Source organism: Antechinus flavipes, chromosome 1, assembly GCF_016432865.1.
Source record: "Antechinus flavipes isolate AdamAnt ecotype Samford, QLD, Australia chromosome 1, AdamAnt_v2, whole genome shotgun sequence".
NCBI lineage: Eukaryota > Metazoa > Chordata > Mammalia > Dasyuromorphia > Dasyuridae > Antechinus > Antechinus flavipes.
The window spans coordinates 154,476,863-154,503,645 of record NC_067398.1 but is presented as its reverse complement, the minus strand read 5'-3'; the positions used below and the strand labels follow the sequence as shown (position 1 = coordinate 154,503,645).

Below are 26,783 nucleotides of genomic sequence, written 5' to 3'. Positions count from 1 at the left end.
AGTTCCTATCTTCAAGGAGCTTCCATTCTTTTGAAACAAAACAACTACAGGAACACAGAGAAGTAAATATAAAATAGATATGAGAGGCTAGGTGGCGCAATGAATAGAGCACAGATGCTAGAGTCAGGAGGACCTGAGTTCAAATATGACCTTAGACACTTAACACTTACTAGTGGTGTGACTGGGTAAGTTGGTTAATCCTAACTGATTTGGAGAGTGAGGTTGGAAAGAATGGTAACTTAACTGAGCATATCAAGAAAGATCCTGTTTTAAGAGGTGGACACTGAGCTAAAACTCAAAGAGAGAGAGGGTTTCCAAGAGGGGGGGTGCAGCAGGGAAGAGGAGGAGACAGTCTGAGCAGAGGCATGGAGGTAGGGGCAGGAATGTCATGTAGAGGTAATTTGGGATTAAACATGATTATGACAAGGATTGATACTGAATTACTCTGGAAAGATTGGATTGTAGGGATCATGAGGGACTTTAAGATGACTCCTGAAATCTAAACCTAATAAATCTCAAATGCCATTTTCTTAACTAGGTCACTTTCTTTAGAAAAAACTGTAAGTCACTGGTCATAATAAGCAGTGATCATCACTACCCACCCCTCCCCTCCAAATCCGACACCATCCCCACCCGACACTGCCATGCTGACAGAGACAGACAGAGACACAGACTCCAATATCTACTGGTTAATGATCTAGAGAATTCATATCCAGCTCTTTATATGCAATCATTGTCATTCAGGATGAAAGTCAAAATCAACAACAGTCTGGGATCCAATTTTTTTCTCTTGACTGGTTAGGAGTATGAATCAGTACTGTAAAGGAAGGGAGGAGAAACAAACAATCAGTAAGTGAACCAACTGCAGGGTTAGGGCACCACTATTTTAAAATCTGAATTGGCATATCAAGACATAATCAGTTACAGAATAATTCATTTAAGGAACCAGATTTTTTTACAAAATTTTTTTATTTCACCAAGAGTTTTACATATTTTACATGTGTAGAATATTTACAAAGTCACTTTTTTATAGCGTTCATTTAATGTTTAGTATTTTCCCATTATTGCTTTTTTTTTTCCTATTTTCATCAGCACAATGCTGTCCAGTACTCACAGTAATTAAAAAATCAGCTTTTTCGGCAATCCTCCTAGGAAGAAATGGTAACAATTTTACTGGTTAATAAGTTCCAATTATCTCTCCCATATTAAGATTTTCTAAGATCACTTACTCAGCACTAATTATACTAAAAGAAATTTATCACAACCTTCGCTAAAAAAAATATTAAGACCAGGCATTTTTTTGCTAATTTACTGTATGAAATGCAGGCTGCTATCTTCTGAGTAAATGATGTGCACTTTTCAATAGAAGCATATAAAGTTATAATATGTTCTGCTCAACTTCTATAATTTAAATTTGTAAAAAGTTAAATTAGAAGTGAAGAGTCATTGGGAGTGGAGGAGGGTATATATTTGGAAATGACTGATATAAAAACAAAAGGCATCAATAAACTATTAAATGAAAAAGTTAAAATGGCATCTTCCAACTTTACTTCTGTCATATTTCATTAATGTGCTTTAATTAGCATAATAATAAATGTCAGTAGAAAATCCAAATGTCTTTATAAATATTTGATCCAGGCAATGGGTGTAGTAGATAGCATGCTGGGCCTGAAGTCAAGAGGCTCATATATCTGGTCTCTGGCACTTACTGGCTAGGCAAAGATAGGCAAGTTATTGAGCCTGTCTGTTTCAATTTCCTCAACTATAAAATGGGGATAATAAGAGTACTGATCTTATGGGGTTATTGTGAGGATCAAATGAATATTTGAAATGTGTCTAGAACATTATATGGTGCTAAATAAATGCTTACTAACACATTTTCATATTTATAGTAAGAGATAAACATTAAGGGGGAAATTCAAATTAATGATAAATTCTTATTAAAGGTAAAACCTAAATAAAATATTCAACTAAAAATCCTACAGATTAAATCTATCTACTGATGATCTAAATCTTGTGTAAGATGAAGATCATGAAATTTTAGGATATCTGTATTTCTTAAACTAAGTAATTAACATTAGTTAGCAGCCAGGTGATATAGTCAAAACAATGAATCAGAATCAGTGAGTGACAAATCTGACCTCAGACACTAACTGCATGACCCTAAGCAAGTCATTTCACTTCTGCTTGCCTCAGTTTCCTCATCTATTAAAAGGGGGTAATAAGAGCACCTACCTCCCAGGATGCTTGTAAGGATCAAAACAGATATTAGTTGCAAAGTTTTTAAATCTCAAAACACCCTACAAATGCTAGCCATTACTATTATTAAAAATATTTGTATCTATAGTCTATAGAGTTCTGTATATTTCTTAAAAACCCAGTGTTTCTACCTTGTTCCAAAGCATCTGTCCGTTTCCGTTTAGCTGCCACAGCTAGAGTTGGTTGCTCCTTCAATGCTTCTGCAGGACAGTTTGGTCTCGGCAGATGGCATCCAGGAGTAGGCCCTGGTCGGTTACTAAAATACTTAGTTTTCAATGCCTTAAAAAAAAAAAAAAAAAAAAAAAAAGCCAAAAGTACCAAAGTAGTTTTAAATAAGCAATCAAATTTCTCATTATATTTCCTCTTTTCTCTAGCCTGAACAAATTAAATGTTTAAGTAACATCACAGAAACCTCATGTTTTTTCACTGAGGGAGGCCCAAGCATATCTAATTGGGGTATAAACATTTCTTGGGTTATCAGTATCCCTAAAAATGAAAATTGCATTAGAAAAATAAAAATTAAAAGCTTAGCTCAAGTTTAGTTAATGCTGGACTGGGAATGCCTTTTCATACCTCTTTTTTCAAGTTATGTCTGTTCTTTGTAATTTTGTAAGTCACTTTTGATTTTGTGTATGTTGTTTTCCTGACTCTATTTACTTTGCTTTGTATTTGGTATTGGCTTTTAAAGGATTATTTGTGCACCAAAATGGCCTCGCCATCATGATGCCTTTATTTCTATTTTTAATGAGAGTCTAAATATTTCAAAAAAATAAATTTGCAAGATAGGTTTTCAAACATGTTAAAAACTGGACAGATATATTACCACCCAAAAAACTGAAAATAATGGTCACTTTAATGAGAACAGGACCACAAGATTCATTTTTTTTTAAAATAACTTTTTATTGACAGAATCCATGCCAGGGTAATTTTTTTTACAGCATTATCCCTTGCACTCACTTCTGTTCCGATTTTTCCCCTCCCTCTCTCCACCCCCTCCCCCAGATGGCAAGCAGTCCTTTACATGTTAAATAGGTTACAGTATATCCTAGATACAATATATGTGTGCAGAACCAAACAGTTCTCTTGTTGCACAGGGAGAATTGGATTCAGAAGCTATAAATAATCTGGGAAGAAAAACAAAAATGCAAGCAGTTTACATTCATTTCCCAGTGTTCTTTCTTTGGGTATAGCTGCTTCTAGGACCACAAGATTCAAAGACGCTTTTAAGGTTAAATAATCAAAGTTCATTTCACAAGAGGATCTGTCTAAGGATCTCTTAGCTAAAGTGTGACAGGGCTCAGACTAGAACCCAAATCTACTGCTTTTTATCTTCTCCACAGAATTTGTACTTTTCATACAAATACACAAACTTGAAAGAATAACCTCCCACTTAACTTAATTTTCCCATTATTAATTCAACAAACTCTTGGCAACTGTGGTCTAAAAATTCTAGTATCCAATAGAGAGGTCCTGGATTTCAATAAAAACAACTGAGTCTGTAAAATAGATTGTTTTCCAAGCTATGACTATACTATGGAAAAATGAAACTTCTTCTATACTATGTAGCAATCTCAGTGAAGAAAGAAAGCTCCTTCCTGTCTCCATCATAAAAATACAACACTGTTGAAAACTGTTTCAAGTATTCTTCCCTAATTCAGGTCACAAAAGATATAAATGAAATCCAGCTTCTTATTTTTCTACAGTTCCAAAATAGAAACTTAAAAATATTAATGGGATACTACAAATGGCAACTTTACTTTCAAGGTGTGATGGCAATTATTGTTACATTAAAGAAAATGTTTCCCCAACATTTTTATAAGATTATCTTAACACATTTTTTAAAGGATATGTTAAAATACCTGTGTAGCTGTGAGTCGTGTACAAGGATTAAACGTGAATAAACCTTGTATGAGGTCTAGTAAGTCATCTCCTGCAGCACTGAAGATATGTTGTAAAGGGATTCCAGGGAAACTCTTAAATGTCACATAATCTGGAAGACTACACATTCCCTATAGAGATTGTAAAAATTATCAGACTTAAGGATAGGAAAAACAATGTATTAAAAAAAACCACCAATATGACACAAAAGATACTTTCTAGTACATATACAATCAATCTACCTACATTACCCCTAGAAAGTGTGTAAGTTATCAAAACAAAGCAATATACTCTTCCACTTTAATGGCGCAGTGTCAACATTGATTTGGTGCTTTACCAGAGCTTTCTGCTGCTGCTTCTCATGCCGATTTTTTTCTACATTGGCAGAAACAGAAATGACTGTGTAACTTGGCTCTGCTCTTTCTTTGTCCTGAAATATCTCACATAAGTCTATGTTTCCCTGAATTTTCCATACTCCTCATTCCTTATGATGCAATGATATTCCATTATATAATATTCCACAATGTTACGCCATTTCCCAGTCCTTGGGCAAATAATTTGCTCACAGTTTTTTTTTTTTTTTAAACTATGCACTCTAAATAATTATTAAAGACACAGAGAGGCAGCTAGGTTCAATATGGAGGAATCTGTCCCTAAAGTTAAGAAAATTTGTATTCAAAACCTGTCTCTGAAACATAGTGTCTTTGTAAATCTGGAGAAATCAACTTTATCTCTCCGTGTTCCAGGCAAGATTCTAAGATGCTAAGTTGTAAAGTAGTTACTGATGGATAGTAGAAGCAGTTGCATAAATATAGAATCCTCTACACTAGTAAAATCACAGGTGTGGACCAAAAATAAAGAAACTGGAGGTATACAAGAAAGGAATGGGAAAAGAACAAAGAACCAAAAATACTTAAGAACTTATTTGTGGCAATGTTAAATATTTAAATCAAACAGATATAGTTTCTGTACTACAAACCTTATAATTTTCAGCAAAAAGAAATGACATTTATTAAGTGAGGCTACACTGACTATAGACAGAATTTACATTTTATACTCCCCCAAAAAATCCCTATTTTGATATGGAGAAAAGGGAAGCTAAGTATTTAAGCACGGTGAGATTTAGAAGAAGCCCCTACCTTACTCTTATTGTCAGATAAAGCTTTAAAAAAGGAATGCAATATATTAAATCACAAAATATTTAGTAGCACTTAACCACCTCTAGAACCTGGCACACAACATATATGTTGTTCAACACACATATGTGTGTGTTGAATTTCTTATTCAATTATTATGTTATTATAACACTGATAAATTTAAGGTGAAGAACATAATCTACATCATCAAGTTGTTGATGACTATTAAGAGCAAAAGCACATGCTCAACTCAATTACATTTTCAGTGTGTTTCCTTTAATAGTAAGGATCATAGTGGGGACTAGGAAATAAACCTTTATTCTGAAGACATAGACCTTTCTCTCTACTATACATTTACTGAAATATTCAGTCAATGTAAACATTCCTTGCAAGAAAAGAAAATGGAGGAGACTGGCTTACTTACAGAAATGGCCCAGTACACTGAGAGGTAAAATGATTTGCCCAGGATCACAAGGCATTATAGGGAAGAAGCAGGGTTTGAATGAACCCAGATCTTCTGAATCCACCTGGTTCTCTAGTATCCCACAATGATTTTTAAGAGAATGAAGTATGTTATTAAAAGGCACTCTGAAGACTATAACATTCAGTGAGTTACTGAGGCAACAAGAAGAAAAATACAAAAACAGATCCAAAACAGGAGCAGAAATCTAGAGAAAAGAGATTTCTACAGGGCCTAGATATTCTGGGAATGCAACAATTTTAACTTGTTAATGATGGTTTAAAAAGGACAAAAATTAAAGGAATTATCCTTTAATCTTGGATCTGAGTAAAATCTATTTGAACCACTATAGAAGGATTATTTCTTAAATATATTTTAAATCCCTTGAGTTATATAGCTTCATAAGAAAAATACACAGATAATCCATAGGGCATTTTTATTTTTTTCAGATGCTTATTAATGATTTTATTGTACTTTATTAATATATCTAAATGATTCCATTTAAAAAATCCTTATATAATTTGCAATAGTCTTGTCATTCCCACAACTACAAGGAATATGATCTATTAAAATGTTTTAATATTGCCATACTTATTTGTTCTACTAAAAAAACTAGATACCTGCAGTGAAATTCATCTGATGCCAGCATTTAAGCACATGACAACATCAACAAAGAGAGCAAAGTCAAAGAGAATGTAGGAAGGCTTACAGGCCACTGCTCTTCTGTTGGTGTTCCTAAAGTTTCAAATATTCGTGTTAGTTGATCAAGGTCAGAATCTCCTGGCAAAAAAGGAACCTGGAAGAAATTTAAAAAAAAAAAAAAAAAAAGAAAGAAAGAAAAAGAGTAACTTCCTATAAAAAGAATTCATAAAATATCCCACCCCTAAAAGTATCTAACTCCAGTAAGTTTCTAAAATATTTGAAACTTTTCCCTGAAAATGATTACCTAGAGCTAAACTGTTACTTTGATAAGCATCAATAATGAGTTATTCCAATCTAATCAAGTGTAGTCTGGTGAACTAGTCCCGGATTTACAATCAAACGTCTTATGCTAAAAATCCAGCTCATTGCACGTATTAGCAGCCACTGGCTAGCAAGTGGTTCCTGCAAGCCTCAGTTTCCTCCTTTATAAAACAAGGAAGGGGAGGCCCCAGAGACTGGATGATCCCTTGTCCTAAATGTTATTACACAGATGAATCCCAGTATTGTCCTGAGAACATTTCATACGTAAAGTTCATCAAGACCTCAAAGTTTTGTATTAGATGATAAGATGACTCAATGTACATCAAAGAATGTCCTTTACATGGAAATTAATGTAATGACTTGAGGTAGAGGACAAAAAAGGTCACTCTAAACATGAAGCTGAAATAATGGCAAATGTGGCAATGTGATTGTTATTGACAGAGAAAAACCTAAGCAATTATTATAAATTAAGAATAGTGGGAGAGGCAATACAAGTAATATATTATATGTGTATACACACACACACACACACACACACACATAAATGAATATTCTATTCATATTTTGAACTTGAACTCCTACTTCTGACACTAATGCTAAGAATAACTTATAAACAGGTTAAAATCACAAATTTTGATGTATCACAAATATAATTAAGAATGATACAGTGATCAAATGCTATGAGGGTTTAGAGCAGGAAATGAATCAGTATAGATTTGATAAGCCAGGGAAAATTCTATGGAAGTGATGGGACTTGAGCTAGGCTTCCAAGGAAGAACAGTTTGTGTGTGTATGTATCTAAAAAATACACATTTAGTCAACACTGATTCAGATATACAACATATATTATGTGCGAGTATTCTGCAGAATAGCTGCATATAATAATAAAAATTAAATAATCTTAGGTGTTAAACTCAACACTACAAACTATAAAGCACTACCTAGCTTATCAATCCTTTCAGTTAGACATTTCATTTTTTTTTAAAGCGGAAAAATGTCTGCTTTCTAATCACAATTTTTAAAAACTGCTCATCAGGTTAATAGAAGGAAAGGCATACACACAATACAAAAGAGTCTATATGTAAATTCAAGGCTTACCCTCAGAAGCAATTCTGCTAATATACAGCCAACAGCCCACATGTCGACCCCTACACCATACATTCTGGCTCCAAAGAGGAGCTCAGGGGCTCGATACCATCTGAAGAAAGAATTAAAAATATTGCCTTCTTAACAATAAAAGCACAAAAAATTCAACTGATTTTCCTGGTTACATCGTAACAGCACAGGTCACATTTGCTTTACAGAATGGATTAATTTTTTGAAAAGTAAGTCATAAAAGGAAATTTCTGTACAATATATATAATTTTGTCCCTTATGGCTATTGTAAGATCAGCAATAGATTCCCAAAGATTATGAAAGCCCACAGAGTGGGGATAAGAAAAAGGGACAACCTTGTAGCATGCTGGGCATTTTTGTCCAATAGGAGAGCGATGAAAACTGAAGTATTTCCCTGACTCTGGAGTCTTATTCTTAAAAAAAAAAAAAAAAAAAAGCACCCCTTCCTGGAACCCTAGTAATACTTCCCTTATTGGGGAAATGCCCTAACTCCATGCTTACAGTTAATCATAATCTTAATAGGATTTTAAAGTTTACAAAGTGTTTTAGAAACATAGTCCATTTAACAACACTGGGAAATAGGTATTATCGTTATTTTCATTTTACAGATGAGGAAATTGAGACTTAAGTTATGTTACTTAAGTCTTATATCTAGGGTCTAAGAGGTCTGAACTCAGGTCTTGCTGATACCTTGCCCAATGCTCTTTGCTGGACCAGCTAGAATTTAGAATCCACTGGCAGAGCTAGAAGGCACTTTATCTTAATCCAGTTTACACCCCCATGAATTGTCCAAGGTTCAGCAACTAATCAGTGACAGGATTAAGGCTAAAATCCAGAATTTGAGACATCTGGGTAAGCTCTCTTTCCACCTTACCATTTTGCTTCTCTCTTCCTTTTTGGAAGAGTATGATAATGTCCACGAGAACTGGAGTCACCCTGATCATCTAACGAACTGATTTTCTATTTCTTTTGACTGTGCAAATTAGAAATTTTACATATTGATTAAATTTAAGATAAGGAAGATATACTAACTGTAAATTGCAAGGACATAAAGACAAAGAAGTTAACAAGAAATTCAGTAATCAATACTATCAAAAGGATATATATATATGTCCTCATTAGCTTTCTTTGAAAAGAGATTGTCTAATAGGTCATCTTAATAATATTCTTAGCTCTTCAAGAAATAAAATCACAATCCTTCTTTCTTAATTCCATTTTTTTTAAAAATAGGTGAAGCTTATTCAATTATTGAGATCAACAACTCACTTAATGTCCTCAGACAAATTTAGAAGAAAAAGACTTGAGAATGCAAATGAACACTAAATTAGAATCTTGCCAACAGACACTTTGAAAATTAATTATCAGCATTTAATAGATTAAGAATAATTTACCAACAATTAGGCATTCATCTAAAAGAAGACAAGAATGGAAAAGAGATGCTTCTACATACACAGAAATATTTATGGCAGTATTTTTTGTAGTAACAAAAAACTGGAAACAAAGTAGATGGCTATTGAGTAGAGAATAGCTAAACAAAATGTGATTTGTGCATGTAGTGGAATTTAACTGTGCTGAAAAAATTACTGATTAAAACAGAAAAGCATGGGAAGACATATGAACTTATACTTCATGAAACAAATAGAATCAGAAATACAATATACACAATAACCACAACTTTGTAAATGGGGAATACAACAAAATGATTGAAATGGAATGCTGAAAAATTCTAATGACTAACCTAGGCCCCAAAGAAGAGATATGAGAAAGCATTTCAGCCTGCTTCTGAAATTATGGGTGTGATATAATAAGTTAACATTTATTTATTTATCACATGCCAGGCAGGCACTGTGTTAAGCACTTTACAATTATCATCTCATTTGATCTTCACAACAACTCTGGAAGATAGTGCTATTATTATCCTCATTTTACAGCAGAGGAAACTGAGATAAACAGGGGTGAACTGACTTGCCATGGGTCCAATAGCTAATAAGCAAAAGTGGCCAAATTTAAACTCAGTTCTGCCTGACTGAAGGCTCAGAACTATTTACTACGCCATCTAGTTGCTACATATTCTTTAATATGATGGTTAGTTTTGCTGAACTTGCATTTCCTTTTTTTTTTTTTTTTTTTTTTAAATTCTTCGCTAAAAAGGAAGGCTCTCTAAAAGGGATGCCTTGGGAAATGTAGGTGACATAATGGAATCAATGAAAAATTTAAAAAATAAAATAGAAATACAAAAATATGTTTTACTTATCTATTTTGTCATTTGGGATTTTGACATATTAAAAAAGAGAAACAAAAAGTAATAGAAAAGATTTGTTCATTCAATTTTTGTTTTTTTTCCTCACAATTGCTATCAAAAATTTCATTTTCCATTGCTTACAAGTCTAGGTATATTTAAGACTACCTTTACATTAGGCAACTAGGTGGCACAGTGAATAGATCACTAGCTAGAAACTCATCTTTCTGAGCTCAAATACGGCTTTAGATACTTACAAGCTGGATGACCCTAGGCAAGCCACTTCACCTTGTTGGCTTCAGTGTTCTCATCTGTAATATGGGATGGAAAAGGAAATGGCAAGCCATTCCAGCATCTTTGCCAAGAAAATCCCAAATGGGGATCTTGGAGAGTCGGACATGACTGAAAAGGGCAGAATAACAACAAAAACCTTTCAGTTCCTCTTACATGATTGTGCCGAATACATCACCAGCTCTGGAAAAATTATTAATGGAGGACAATTAATCTCAAAGTAGTAGTTTATTTATCTGGGAGACTGAGTAGATCTGCAAAGGAGTATAAAGACTTAAGATAGGAAAATTAAGAGAGAATTTTGAAAGTTACATAAGAGATATTGGACAGGCAGAGAAATTATCATTACAAACTAAATGATCTTCAGTACTCTTAACAGCAAGGTTCATTTACATGAAAGATTTACAATAAAGTTTTGAACTATGTTTATAAAACAAGGCAGATACACAGCAAGGACAATCAAACATCAGCCCAATCCTCTATATCAAGATCAAACACATCAAAGCCATATACAAGTCCATAACACTTCAGCACACAGTCCAAATCAGATTAAAATGTAACTTGGAAGTCATTAACAAGATAAATAAAAATACAATAAAAGATAGATAATATTACAGTTTAAGTTTATATCAGTATGTGGCTTGTAGGGGGTTTTTGTGTCTCAATTAGTGAACTCTGTTCCATGAACTTGCCATCATTCTCCTAAAAGAGTGTTTTTAAGCTCAGGTTATATCACCAGGCTGTGGGCAGACATTCTGAAGGTGACTTGGGTTTTTTGACAGTACCCAATTAGCAATGCCTGAGACAACCCCCCAAGATACTTGAGAGAAAACGAACAGCTAAGTGCCTTTCACATAGTGGACATTCCAAATGTTAAGAGCTAGGTTAGTATCCATTCTAGTCCAGTTATGGGTTTTCTCCTTCTGTGCTGCAGAGAGCAATCTACATTGTGTGTATTTTGATTCTTTAAAACCTTTTGTATATTATTTTGTCTCACAAGACCTGGTTCAGTCATTTGTCAGATATAATTATTATCCAAAACTAAGTTGCCAGTGGCCACATAGAAGTCTTCCACCCACCTCATACCATGTGCAAGCACTATTATATACAGCCTTTCGCTGTGACTCTTCTGTTCCCCCTCAAAGATCCATATCATAAGTAAGGGGACAATCCCCCTTATCACAGCCTTAGACTAAGCTTGAATGTTACTATTACCATATATTGAGTGGTTAACAACCATTTCTGATATTCCAGACTTCCTTTTATCTCTTAGCAGCAGCTCTATGTATCAGTATCACTTTTTTCCTTTTCTCTTCTCTGGTGTACCTCATTCTCAGATAACCAGAAAAGAATGATTACTCTTTAAAATTCTTCCAAGTCTGTTAACAAGAGGTGAGTAAGGAATAGAAAAATAATTCTCATAACTTCCTTAAATCACCAGGAATATTATCAGTCATTGTAGCCTCCACAATGAACCAGGAATCAATTTTTAATCTCACAGCCACTTACTTTAGCTTACCTAGTTACAACTTGATGTGTATATGCTCTATTGGGACTTCCAAATGACTTTGCTAGACCAAAATCAGCCAATTTTAAAACTCCATTTTCATCCAACAGCAAGTTGTTTGGTTTTAGATCCTATAAAGAAAACAAGAGAAAATTAAATTTTATAATAATAAATTTAACTGGCTTAATTTGATTTTTAAAAGAGCCAAAACATTATAATGATATAATGCCATGTATACTGTACATTTGTCACTAAAAGTAAGATTTATATAGAGTGTACAAATTTCAATATTTGAAGAGATACTTTGGAAAAGAAGCATGCTAACACTCTGGACCATTAGCTTGCTAATTGAAAATCTATATTAATATTCATTCAAAACAAAAACCCAAAGGACTTCTACTATACAGTTTGTCTAAGTCTGATGTCCCTGAAAATAAAAGAATGATTTCTTTAAAAATATTTTTGAATTTGCACGAATCTGGCCTGGTCTTTTCATCTGCTGCGAGATTTGTCTATCATTTTCTTTAGTTGAAATCTGGAAAGTCATAGTATTCCTTAATTATAATCCCATGGTGTTTGTTATTGTGATACAGTTGTTTCAGTCATGTCTGATTCTTTGTGACCCCATTTGCAATTTTCTTGACAAAAGATAATGGAGTGGTTTGTCATCTTCTATTCCAGCTCATTTTACAGACAAGGAAACTAAAGCAAGCAGAATTAAGTGACTTGGCCAGGGTCAAATAACTAGTAAATGTCTAAGATAATATTTGAATTCAGATCTTCTCAACTCTCAGACAGTGCTCTATTGTACCATTTAGCTGCCCCATGTTGTTGAGCTAACTAACATACCAGTGTTTTGTGACTACTATGAGAACTCTGACACAATGAAGTATATCAGCAAATGCTTTCACAAAATCTTACACTGACTTAAGAATACCTGAAATGGGAGGCAACTGAGTATAACAAAATCTGGCAAAATTCAGAAGACCTGGCTTCTGTTACTTACTAGCTATAAGAACTGAAGCGAACAACCATTTCCTGCATCTATAAAATGGAATATATTTGTACTCCTTAACTTAGAGAGTAGCTGTGAGGATCAAACAAAGTGACACATATAAAGTGCTTTATGAACTTTAAAATACTATATAAATGTCAGCTATGATTATAATTGATCAGCACTAAGTCTAATGTAAGACTCTCTAGCATATTACCATTTTAAAGAATATAGAGTATAAAACACAAATCGTCTGGAGAAAAAAATTGTAACTGGATGGAATTCCTCACAATAAAGTTAGGCTTTAGGACACCCATCTGAGATAATGGCAAAGTGAGAATTATTGTTTTATAACTAAAGCATTTATATCAAATTATGTATCTGTGCTACCTGAGTTTCCACAGTGTATTCTAATGAGACTAAACCCCATAAAGACAGGGGCTTTCTTACTCTAAGCTTTTATCTCTCCCAGCACCTGGTGCAGTGCTCTTATCTTCCAGACTCATTCCCACTAACTTTTGTCTACCAAGCCAAGGCAAGTAATCTCTTCATCCAGGATGCTCATTCCATCCCTGGATTACTTTTTCCACCTCAAGAAACCTCCACTCATTTCTTTGACAAAGAGACCTAACTGAGTTTCAATTGATAAATGATGGATAAAAGCAGCTACACCCAAAGAAAGAACACTGGGAAACGAATGTGAACTATCTGCATTTTTGTTTTTCTTCCCGGGATATTTATACCTTCTGAATCCAATTCTCCCTATGCAACAAGAGAACTGTTCGGTTCTGCAAACATATATTGTATCTAGGATATACTGCAACATATCCAACATATAAAGGACTGCTTGCCATCTAGGGGAGGGGGTGGAGGGAGGGAGGGGAAAAAAATTGGAACAGAAACGAGTGCAAAGGATAATGTTGTAAAAAAAAAAAAAAATTACCCTGGCATGGATTCTGTCAATATAAAGTAATTATTAAATAAAAATTTAAAAAAAAAAAAAAAAAAAAGAAACCTCCACTCTTGGGCCTCCCAGAAATTCCAATTTGGAGGTAGTTCAAGTCAACCCTGTCTTCATTCCTTTCCAGGCTGCATTAATTTCTATTAGACTTTCTCTACCAAGTCACCTCTTCAAAGGTGAACTTCACCTCTACTCTTCCCCTCAAATTTTTTAGCTCCCTTTTATTGGTTGTCTTTCCCATTAGAATATAAGCTCCTTCAGGGCACATCCAATCTTTTCCCAGTGCTTAGCAAAGTGTCCACACATAGGAAACAAATAAATGATTATTGGCTAAGCAGATGATTATTTACACACATATTATTAAGGTAGCATAGAATGATGGGTGAAAAGCAGCCTCAAAGTCAGGAAGGCCACCCATGATGTAAAACTGTGTGACTGGGAAAATAACAGCTTCTCAATGTTCTAGGCAATTTTTTAAGATTCTATGTTGCAAAGAAGGTGCTAACTTACACTGGTAGTGGGAGTATCCTAAGACCACTGCTAAAGAGTTAAGAGACTTTTGTAATTTTGCCTCCTTGAAATTCAAATATGAACTAACAAAAGGCACCTAGTAATAAGGAGGACTAGGAGTGTCTGGGCCTTGAACATCTATCTAATACAGCAACACAGGGATAGTATTCAAATGACAAAGTTGGTCCCTAATTATTGATTCCCTAAATTTGTCATAACCATCACATATAGAAGCAATCATACTGACCATGACAGCTAATATCTTACCCGATGTAGAATCCAGTGTTGATGCAAATATTCTAATCCTTGAAGAGTCATCAGCATGTAGGCTTTGATATGTGAAGGTGTCAGCACAAGACTATTATCCTTTATTATTACCTGTGAAACAATTTCATAGTATATACTTAAACTTCAGGAAGAGAAATTATTTTTCTTCCAATAAAACACTATATAAATATCATGAGGTTTCTGATACTATTTCTTACAGGGATTATTTAAGGAAAAAAATGTTTTTGTGCTTTTAATGATAGGTCAGATTTTACCCCACTGTAACATAAATAAATTAATTAATTAAACTATATCAACAGGGCAAAATGAAAATTTTCTGTGTAATTTGTGTGGCTTACATAAAGATGAAAATGATAAATCAAATAAGAGGTAAAATGTGGAGAACTTAGGTATATTACAGATTTAGAACATGTAAAGCTATGATTAAAAAACTGACATTCCTCTGACTAGCAGTGTATTCATAAACACAAAGGCAATTTTTATATCCTTTTGATATCAGACAAATAAGTTTCCTCCAGAAGTCTTGAGCTACTCTTACCTCTAAATCAGTTTCCATAAAGTCAAAGACAAGACTAATATTGGATTTGTGCCCAAAAGCATCAAGGAGCTGTTTGAAAACAACAAAACATTTTTTTATTCCTCTATATTCTTATGGATTTGTCATACACATTAACACTGAGACCTATTTTAAAAATGAAACAATGAACAGATTATGAGCCAGTTCATGTATGTTTTGTTAATCACTAAGTACTCAAAACTCATTCTATAAGTTCACGTTATTGAATTATCTATTTATGTGATCTCAAATGGTATAATTTAATTAGTTTTTCTATAAACAAACTCTAGTTCTTATTGCTTTCTATTCCCCCCCCACATATGGAAGTTATGAACTGACTTTTTTCCTAGATTCCCAATTTAAAGAATACTTTAGAACAAAGTATAAAATACTATGAAGATAGTTACTGGCATTAAAATGAATATTGTCCACCCTACTCTTCTCTTTGTCCTCCCCACCAAAGCAAAAAAAAAGTCATACAAATTAACAGTTAGTCACTGGCCAGGGTCAAAAAAATGTTATTTCATTAACCATGAAGTTAAAGAAATGAAATCTGCAGCAAGGTGGACAACATTTTATTGGTTACTAAACTTTTAATGTTTTTCATTAAGGCAGCAACTTATCATCCCAAAAAAGCAATCTTCTCACATTCAATAAAAGATCAGATACCCAAATTCCAAATTTTGATGAGGCTGTACTCACACCAATAATATTTGGATGGCTTAATTCCTGAAGTAATTTTATTTCCCTCAAAGCTGTTCTGTTGATACCTGCAAAAGAGTAAAGAGAGAATCAACAATTCTGAGATATACTTTCCTCTAAGTGAAGAAATACAAGCATCTTTTCTGACATCTAACAAATATTCTTAAAAAGTTCCTGCATTTAATAATATACACAACACTCTGCCTTAGTAGTTTTTTTTGCCTCTGTGAGACAAGAGAAGTTAAACATATATTTATTTGAAATACATCATTTGTATGGAATAGGATTTTAGACGCTATAGTCCTTGAGGGCACACATTCTATATACTGGTGTAAATTTTTTTTTATAGTACTCAATACTCAGTATAGTACTCATTAAACTACAATCAATTTAAAGCACTGTGCAAACAACTACAGGGAAGGAGGAGGTGTCAAGAATCAAAAAAAAAAAAAAAACGAAAAGAGTTCTTGCCCTCAAAGAGTGTATGTTCTACTCATGATATCTCTGGAAATATTAAGCTTAAAAAAAGAATAAAAAAAAAAAGAAATCAAGAAAAGAATAAGTTTCCTATCCTTTGCTACACTAGGGGGTTAACATCTAGCAAATGCATTCCCAGCAGAGACTCTGCAAACAAAGAGCCCACAGAACCATGCTATGGTATATGAGAGATGAGCATGCTCCAGGATTGGCCTCAAGTCATAATCTTTTCTCCATGAGTCAACATTCACCCCTAGAAAGTCAAGCCAAGTGGAATCACAATACAGGGAGAAAGCAAATACAAGGCTCTAAGAGCCCGTTCAAAGATTCTTCCTGGGGATGACCTGTTTCTGGCATCCATCCCACCTCCTTTCCTCCCACTCTAGGGTATATCCAGTTTTAAAGCAGTCCTTAAAGTTGACCATTTCCTTTATTCCAATATTTGGCTAAATTAAGTTTGCTCACCACTCAAACTGCTCCATGTTAAAAAGTCAGTCTGGTAAGAGTATACTGACTGACTCTTTTTCTCTAAACCAAAGCTTCATTAAATAAACTCCAAATGAATTATTAGTTCTTTTGTTTCTTAATTAAAAGAAACAAAAAAATCACATCCCACATTCAATGGAAACATGCTCTTGGAAAGGGCAAGTAAATAAAAGGGTTCAGATTGTAGGAGGAGTGATTTTGGAAAGCTCAAAGGTTCCATATGGTAAGGAGCTTTGTGGGCTTTTTCTCTGTCACATCTGGGATGCAAGGACTCATTACATCATGTCTACACTTCACTGACCCCTTCAAGCCTTCCCTTTATGCAAGAACAGAAGCTTTTCCCATCATGTCAAAGGGCTTCATTTATTAATTCAGTAAATATTTTTATATGTTGATTACCATCTTTGGCTTCTGATCTATGTCCAAGTTTGATCTGGAGGGAAAAAAAATACATTAAAATTTAGTACCATATTAATTATCCTGTAAACATGTACCACTTCTAGAGATCACCACAACTAGACCTGAGTTCGAAGTCCTAGAGATGGAAACTTTAAAAATTAACTGTCCAACCTCTACATTTAAGATATTCATATTTAGATAAATTGTATCCCAGAGTACTTATAAAAATGATCACAAAATCATCATTAGTGATCTAAGAAATCATGGGAAGCAGGCAAAGGGCCAGAAGACTGAAGATTGGCAAGTACTGCTCCACTCTCAAAAAGGGAAAAAACGTAGATTCTGCAAAATTCGAGTCTCTGACTTAAATGTCTATATTTGGAGCAAAGATTGCTAAGCTTTTAAAACAGCTTTAAAGGCACTCAGAAAAGCAAAGTAATCAATCACTATCTTTATGGATGGGAAAGAGAATCCAAGACTAAACAAGGAATAGAGAGAATCAAAGAAGAAAAAATGGACAATTCTGATTATATAAAATAAAAAGCTTCTGCACAAATTCAATGGAGTTAAGATTAGAAGGGAGTTAATTGAGGAAAAATCTATACAGCAAGTTTCTCTAAGTCTTATTTCAAAAATGTTTTTAGAATTAATTCCTTGAAAGATAAATGGCCAAAAGATAGGGACACACAGTTTTCAAAGAAATCTAAGCTATCAAAAGCCACATGAAAACAAATCTCTAAATCATGAATTATATAAATTAAAATTAAGCCAACTCTCATGTTCCATTGCATATCTATTAGATTGGAAAATATAATTAAAAATGAAAATTGCTGTAGCACCTGAGGAAAAAAGAGACTATTAATGCATTGTTAACGGATATGTAAGTTGGCCTAGCCATTTTGGTAAGTAATTTGGAACTTAGCCTCAAAATTACTTAATTGCATTTTTGAGCCAATGATATCACTTAAAGGGCCCCTATTCCAAAGAGATCAAAGAAAGAAGGAAAGAGTCCTTGTGTTAAAAAAAATTTACAGAGCTCTTTTCATAAAGATAAAGAACTGGAAACTAAAGTAGTGTCCATAAAATGAGAAATGGTTAAACAAACTATGTCATATGAATGTAATGCAACACTATTGTGCATATTAAAAATAGTAAAAAGATGATTTTAGACTAGTCTGGGAAAAATAATATTAATTGATGTAGAGTGAAATAAATCAAACCAAGAGATAAAAACATTGCAAAAATAACTTTGAAAGACATAAAAACTCTAAACAATGGATGCCCATCAACTGGAGAATAGTTGAATATATTGTGGTATATGAATGTTAATAAAATATAGAATGTTCTATAAAAAATGACCAACAGGATGATTTCAGAAAGGCCTGGAGAGACTTACATGAACTGATGCTGAGTGAAATGAGAGAGTTAGGAGATCATTATATACTTCAACAACAATACTATATGATGATCAATTCTGATGGATATGGCCCTCTTCAACAATGAGATGAACCAAATCAGTTCCAATAGAGCAGTAATGAATTGAACCAGCTACACCCAGCGAAAGATGTATGGGAAATGAGTATGTACTGCTACATAGAATTTCCAATCCCTCTATTTTTGTCTGTCTGCATTTTTGATTTCCTTCATGGGCTAATTGTACACTATTTCAAAGTCTGATTCTTTTTGTACAGCAAAATAACTGTATAGACATGTATACATATATTGTCTTTAATACATACTTTAACATATATAACATGTATTGGTCAACTTGCCATTTGGGGGATAGGGTGGGAGGAAGGAGGGGAAAATTGTAACAAAAAGTTTTGCAATTGTCAATGCTGAAAAATTACCCATGCATATATCTTGTAAATAAAAAGCTATATTAAAAAAAAAAAACATATGAACAATGTAATGATCCATCATTATTCCAGAAAACAAATGATTGGGCATGCTACCCACATCTTGACAGAAAAGTGATAGACTAAATATAGAATAAGACACTTTTTTTTGGACATGAATTTGTTTTGACTATATTTATATTTGTTCTAAGTATCTTGATTTGTCTTTTCAAAGGGAGTGGCAGGTAGAAAGGAAAAATAAATGCCTGTTAAGTAAAAATATTTTAATTTTAAAAAGTTAAAAATATTAAATATCTCTTCACCTCAAAAAAACCCCACAGGTCATACTTAATTAGTTTCACTAGTTGTTCTGAGAGGGTTACTAAACTGGTAAATCAGAGGAGATATTGTATACTTTGATTTCATCAAGTCAAATATATCATAGTCTCATTATATTTTGCACATTAACTGGCAAATATAGGACAGGTGATTATATAGATAATGAAATCTAAGATTTCTGAATGACCATGCCCAAATTTTAGTGATTATTAATATATAAATTTCAATAATGACAAAAGAATCTGATGACATACTAAATAATTCTACTTGGTCCATTCTACTCAAACATTAATGTGCTAGGCATTGTGACAGATAAGTAAAAACATACTCTGCCTTTAAGGATGTTACATTCTAAAATGTAGACAATTAAATTACAAGCTACAGATAGAATATGAGTGTGATATCACATGACATCAATTCTAAAGGAAGCCATAGGAGGACTTGTAAGTAGAGATAAAATTAAAATTAAAAAAAAGAAAACCTTCATTGAAAAAAGGACTTGAAGGATGGGTATGAAGGAAATAACAGTAAATCCTCGATTTAAAACTGAAAGGGACCTTAAGAAATCATCTAGTCCAGGGATTTTTAACCTGCTCTGTGTTATGGAGCCCTTTTGAATGTGGTAAAGTGTATGGACTTCTTAGAATGTTTTTAACTGCACTGAATATACAGAACTGTTTAGAGAAAAAAAAAAAAGAATTATATTGAAAGTTATCAAAATTGGAAAAAAAAAAAAAAAAAAGGCTAAGATCCCAATCTACTTCAATACCTCATTTAACAGATGAAGAAACCAAGGTCCAAACAGACTATACAAAACTTGCTCAAGTATCTAAAGATATTAAATGACTAAGCATATTTAACCCAGAATTCTATGGACTAGGCCAATTTACCTCCACCTCCCTTTTACAAAAGGGGGCAACGAAGATCACTCAGAAAGGATATATGACTTTTATATGATACAGCCGAGTCTGGATTTGAACCTACATGTCTTGACTTCACATCTAGTGCTTTTTTCACTATGCCACACCGCAAAGTCAAATGAAATCTGCAATGAATATTTCCATTACTAAGCATCAGAGATTAGAAAGTCGAATTTGTTTTTAGAGAGAACCAGAAATCTAGTTTAGCCAACACATCTGTGAACCTGCAGAAGACATGCTTATGGAATCTACAGATGATATAAAGTTGAAATAGAGAATTATTGTGATAAACAACAAAACTGAGCTTTACAACCTACTAGGTTGAATGAAGTGAAAATAACAAGATGAAATTTGGAGAAGGGGATGATATCTGGCTGGGACCTGTGAATAACTGGTGAATTGTTTTCAACAACTCTTCAATTAAGTGTCTTGTCTGAGGACTAGAGAGCTTACATGACTTAACCAGTAAGTCAAAGGCAACACTCTAAGACTGATTTTGCTGACTCCAAAACAGAATGAAAAGGGAAGAGGAAATAATTCCAAAATCTCAAGTTGGGGAAAAAACTCCAAAATCTCAAGTTATACATGGACAAATTTGACATAAATTAATAGTTTGTCCTTTGTCTTTTGTTTTTAAATATGACCAAAACATCAGGAAGGTGATACCATGACATACAAGTGAATTAAGAGGAGAGTTGTGCAAAGTAACCTTATTTTCCTCAGAAATCAACTGGCTATATAATGAATGCAGAATTTTTAGAAGCACTATTTAGCTCAGGGCTGAAACTAGATATTCTGGGTCCAGGATAACCACCACAAACAGTAATTCAAACAAGTGGAATAGGATGTGCCTTGGGTTAGGGAAGACAGGGTAATTTCTCCTTCAAGATAAAAGAAGCCTGGAGTTAATCTTGACTCCTAACTTTCTTTCTATTAGGTAAGTTTCTTTTCGGCCTAAATTATTACTTCCTATTATTCGGCCTAAAGAATTACTAGATTCAATTGTTTATCCTGATTAAGTACTGAAAGTTTATTTTGTAAATTTAAATTGTCTTCCCTGGGACAAAGCCTAGGTTGTTTCACCCTAGAAAAGACTGATGTAAATAAAGTTTCATCATAATCTGTGTTGGTCAGATATTTCGTGGAATACAATATGCAATTTTACATGTATCATATTTTGAGGAGGACATAAAATGCAATCGGGATGGTAAAACATCTGGAAACAATACTATAAGAGATCATAGATTTGAAACTGGAAAGAACCTCAAGGCAATAATGAATTCAACATCCTCATAAAGATGAGGAAATTGAGACCAAGAGAAGTGAATTAGGTGCCCAGGATGGTGCTACTAATAAGTGAAGGAGATAGGATTCAAAGATCTTTAAGATTTGCACTATCCACTGGACCACCTGGATTCCTTTGTAGGTAACAAGGAAATAGAAAGGATTTGACAAAAATCCTATTGTCAAATAAGCTTTCCTTTATTAGAAGCATTCAAGTAGACTAGGAGAATGCCTAAGATTTTGTTGAAAAGAGACTGCTGCATTTGGGTAGAAAAATATCAGATGGCCTAAACAAAGTTCATTTCAACTGTAGGTCCTATGTTAGGGATGTGTTGATAAATGTTTAACAACTTGATTTCTGGGAAAACATACACACACAACCAACCAGCTTGTATGCATGACACATTTTTAATTTTAATCTGTATTAACATTTAATTGGACACTTTTTAAGTACAATCTACAAAATAAAGTACCAAGCCCTTTGTAGCACTTGCTGACTTTTTGAGTTATAAATGCTAACAATGACAATTTAACACTGTGTTCTATGGATCCAGCACACCTTCATGAGATGAACTCCTGATTTTTTTTAATATATGCAGGGAAGTAGAAGTAGACAGTTACAATTGCAGATCATCTAAACTTCAAAGTTAATTTAAATCATTCATTTTGATGACCTATATTGGTAGCACCAATATAGGTACAAAACAAACACTCCCTATTGTCAAGGAACTTACACTCTTCTGATTTATATAGAGTAAATAAATTTTTTAAAAATCTGAGAAGAGCTCTTTGGGGGCAATTCAGCCTACAAGGAAGTTAGGAATTCTAAGAGGAAGAGTTTAGAATGGAGAACAATCCAGTTATACAGGCCAGTCAGAAGCACTCTGATAGGAGATAAAATATTAAGCTTGGGGAACTACAAACCTGTTGGGCTTAAAAAAAAGCAAGAGACATGGCTGGCAGACTTTAAAAGCCAAATTAAGAAGTCTAAATTTTGTTCTAGAGATAAAAAAAAGGACTAAAGCTTCTTAAATAGTCAGGCCTCTATTTTAAGCTTGCTTGGGGAGGGAGTAGACTGAAGCCAAACACAGTTGAGGAGGGACAGGATGAAAAGAGAGAATAAACAAAAGGGAAATACAGTTACCAAGAGTAGTTGTGAAAAAAATTTGAAAGTTTTTTTTTTTTGATGAAAGTCTCAATATACAAGCCTTCAAATTGAATTGAGTCAAATTTATAAAAAGAGCCATTCCCCAATTAATAAATGTTCAAAAGAAAGGAAGAGTTTTCAAATGAATTAATCGTAACAATCTGTGGTCATATGAAGAAGTGCTTTAACTCACTCTTGATTGGAGAGATGCAAATTGAAACAATTCTGGGATGTTTCGGCACACCTGTTAGATAGGCTAATAAGACAAAAGGGGAAAATGATAAAGATGTTGGAGGGGACAGAAAAGTTAAGACATTGGTGCACCAAAAGGTGGAGCTATGAAATGATTCAACCACTTTGTAGAAAAATTTGGAATTATGCCCAAAGGGCTAGAAAGCCACATATGCTCTCTGACTTAACAATACCACATTAGTCTATATCCAAGAGACAAAATAAAAAAGACACACACACACACACACACACACACACACACACACACACGGCAACTCTTCTGGGGGCAAAGACATGGAAATTGAGGAAACACTCATCAATGGAGAATGGCTGAATAAAATGTAATCCGTAATTATGATGGAATACTATTGTGCTATAAGAAAGGATGAACAGAATAATAATACTCTCAGAAAAACTTAAGCACTTCCATGAGCTGATGCAAAGTGAAATGTACTGTGTAAAAAGTAACATCAACATTGTACGATCATCAACTATGAATAATAACATAACTATTCTCAGCAATACAATGGTGCAAGACTATTCTGAAGGACTGCTATCCAAAGAAAAAACATTAATGGTGTCTGAATGCAGATTGAAGCAAATTTTTAATTCTTTATTTTCTTTCACAATATAACTATTATGAAAATATTTTCTTTCACAATGTGACTTATCATGGAAATATTCTGCATGACTTCACATATATAACATATACTGAATTGCTTGCATTATGGGGGGAGAGGATGGAATTCAAAGTTTTAAAAATCAATGTTTTAAGTTTTTTTATATAACTGAGGAAAATACTAAATACAGTTTTTATTTAAAAAATTGCTTTGGGAGCTATGAAGAAGATGATATGGAAAGAAAAAAATCTGAAATGAGGAAGCCCTCCAACCAGGAAGGCCTTTTGCCATTTTTATTAATAACTCAGGAAAAAGTTGATGAAGGAAGTCTAGAAGTAGGGAATTGAAAAGAAGGCAAGAAATGCAAAAGACATTGTAGAGGCAAAGCTCCAGGCAACTGACTGGATTTGGGGGATAAGGGAAAGAAATTGGGTTTGAAAAAAAGTGTGAACAGTCAGTTATGATTCAAAGACTGCAAGCTGAGTGACTAGACTTGGTGATAAGTTTTAGAAACCAGAATGCACTTCAGCAATCACTAGTTCAGTCTCATCTTGGAGATTAAAAATTCCAGAAAGAAACTTAAGTTACTTTTCCAAAGTTTCCAGCTAGTTTAGGGAAGACTAATAATTCTAGGAGTATCTCATTGCTACTACAACAGGGTAGTTTATTTTAGATGTGGTCCTACCTCAAGGCAAAAGATAGCTATGAGAACCGTGCAAGGTGCTTCCAAGCCTCAAATGGCCAGCCATTTCCTTTCAGCCCCAGAGTTAGCAGGAAATAAGTGTGAATGAGCAAAAAAAGGTCACCAAGACAAAAGCAGCTGGAAAAAAGAATTGAAGATTGAAAGGGGGAAAGGGCCCTAAATATCATCAAAAATCTAGTTCCTTATCTTCACAGATAAAGAAACAGGAGCCTGAAAAAATTAAATAATTTCCCATGGTCATACAGGTACTCAGTAGCAGAACATTTATTCAAAGTTAGGTCTTCTGTGCCCTTTCCACTGAACCTGGAAAAAAAAAAAAAAACAGCAAGGGACTAAAATAATTCAAATTAATTCTCTTCTGTTAAATAAGTTGACTTTATTAATGTTATAGCCAAAGAAAATGAAAAGAAACTTCAAATCATCTATGTTACAAAAGAAAATATTTCTACGACAAGGGATAATGGATCAAAATAGTGAGTTGCCTGGATAGTAACGAAAACAAAACTTAGAAACACAAAATAGTGGAGGGGGAGGGAAATCCAAACCAGAAAATAAACAGTCATGGAATCTCTGGGATGAGCAAGATAATAGTGTTTGATATTATCTGCAGTTTAGAGGTCAAAATGAGTAAAAAAAGATTTTATGTTTATTTTTTAAAATTGTATGATCATAACAAACAAGTTTCTATGTTACATCCTAAATAAAAGTAAACATCATTGCTCTAGGCCTACAAACTGTTAAAAAGCTAAGGGATTCACCTGGGTGTTGTTTTAGTTAATGACCTGATTTCAAATGAATTTCTAATTTTGTTACTGTTGGGAGCTCCTTTTGCAACTGTTCTGGAATTTATAGTTTTAGAGATCTGCTCAGGCTAATGACACTAAATTATTTGATCCAGTCACAGGGGCAATAATGTGTGTTAGAGATGATACCTGAAAATCGGTCTATTCTAATTCTATTGACAATAATGATTCATATAGAAGAAATAAAATCTAAAAGTACTCTCTCAATCAATAAGCATGAAAATAAAAGTCTACTTTTGTGCCAGATGCTGCTGAATTAAAGATAGAATAGGAAATAAATTTTTTTAAATGTGTATATATATATATATATATATATATATAGATATATAGATATAGATATAGATTATATATTACATGTGTCAATATATATGCATGTGTATAAGTGAAGATAGCTAGACCTAAATCTATGATTTCTTAAGTGTAGTTCCTCCCTAAGAACTCCCTTTATCAACACAGATTATTAGCACAAGTTACATTACCAAGAGTTACTTGCAACCCAGAGGATTTAAATAACTCATCCAGGGTCACATGAGCACCTTGTGTCCGAGGGAGAACTTGATTTCAGAACTTCCAGATTCTCAGGAAAGCTCTCTACACCATGGTGCCTCTCAATAGGTATTACTGGACCTGTGATTTCATCAGGATAGGGAAGCCTTCCCTATAAACAAACACCTTCCCTGTAAATTCCTAATCCCAATCCATTCACCTTGTATTTGCTGGATGCGTATTTTGTACAGTGGAGCAGATAACTCTTTAACTATATACAAAAGAGATACAAATTAAATATTTTGTTTTAGAAAAGAAAGAAAAAAGCAAAGACTGGGAAGGGAGACCAGACCAGGCAGGCTGTGTGGATCTACAAAAGATACTTGGGTTGATCAACGCCTTGAAGGAAGTTAGAAACTTGGAAGAGGAGATAAGGATGTAAGGCACGCCAAGTATGGAGGACGGAAGACTGGAGATATCTGAGGAGGAGCAGTAAGGTTACTTGGCTGGTACAAATATCGCATAAAAAGTTAACTGCATAGTAAAGACACGCCGGAACTCCGTTGAGAAGGGCTTTAAATGAACATCTGCGGATTCTATAGCTGCTGCCCGAGGCACTGGGGAGCCAGGGCAGCTTAAGAAGTAAGGGAGTGTTGTGTAACACCTATGCTCCTCCCTCTACCTTAAAATCCTCGTGGTTATTTGTTCCGAGACCCTAAGACAAGAGGGCAAAACTCACCTTTTTAATAGCGACAATCTGGCCGGTGTTCTTGTCCCTGGCTTTGTATACTGTGGCGAACTAGAACGGAAGAACACAGAAAGTTATTTTCTCCACGCGTGGCTGATGGGAATAGGGAGGGGAAGGGAGAGTATAGCGAATGGCCGGGCCGAAGGCCCCAGACACTGGGGCCTAGCCCTCGGCCCGACCGGGCAGCATCCGACGTCCGCGGTCCACCTGCTCCGGGTCCAGGACTCCCGAGCTCCCCCACCCCGCCCCCGACCACAGGCACCCAGAGCGCGGGTACCTGTCCCTCCCCGAGGAAGTCTAGCTTCTCGTAGCGCTTCGCTCGCGACTTCACGTCTAACGCCATTGACGCCCGCGCACAGCCCGGGAAGGGGAAGGGGGGAAGGGAATTTAAAGCGACCTCAGCCGGCCCAACAGTCACTTCCGTCCTGCAGTTCCCCACAGA

General features: G+C 34.3%; 1 protein-coding gene across 1 annotated transcript; it reads right to left on the bottom strand.

Annotated features, from left to right (window-relative positions):
• Nucleotides 1–674: 674 nt before the first annotated feature.
• Nucleotides 675–26,783, bottom strand: CDK7 (cyclin dependent kinase 7). The gene is made up of 13 exons (XM_051991675.1): nucleotides 26,619–26,783; nucleotides 26,333–26,392; nucleotides 17,223–17,256; nucleotides 15,861–15,928; nucleotides 15,141–15,209; nucleotides 14,582–14,692; nucleotides 11,862–11,980; nucleotides 7,795–7,894; nucleotides 6,443–6,529; nucleotides 4,119–4,268; nucleotides 2,391–2,538; nucleotides 1,115–1,148; nucleotides 675–817 (listed from the first exon to the last, which is right to left on the bottom strand). The coding sequence occupies exons 1-12, from the start codon at nucleotides 26,682–26,684 to the stop codon at nucleotides 1,120–1,122; spliced, it is 1,041 nt and encodes a 346-aa protein (XP_051847635.1). The 5' UTR covers nucleotides 26,685–26,783; the 3' UTR covers nucleotides 675–817; nucleotides 1,115–1,119.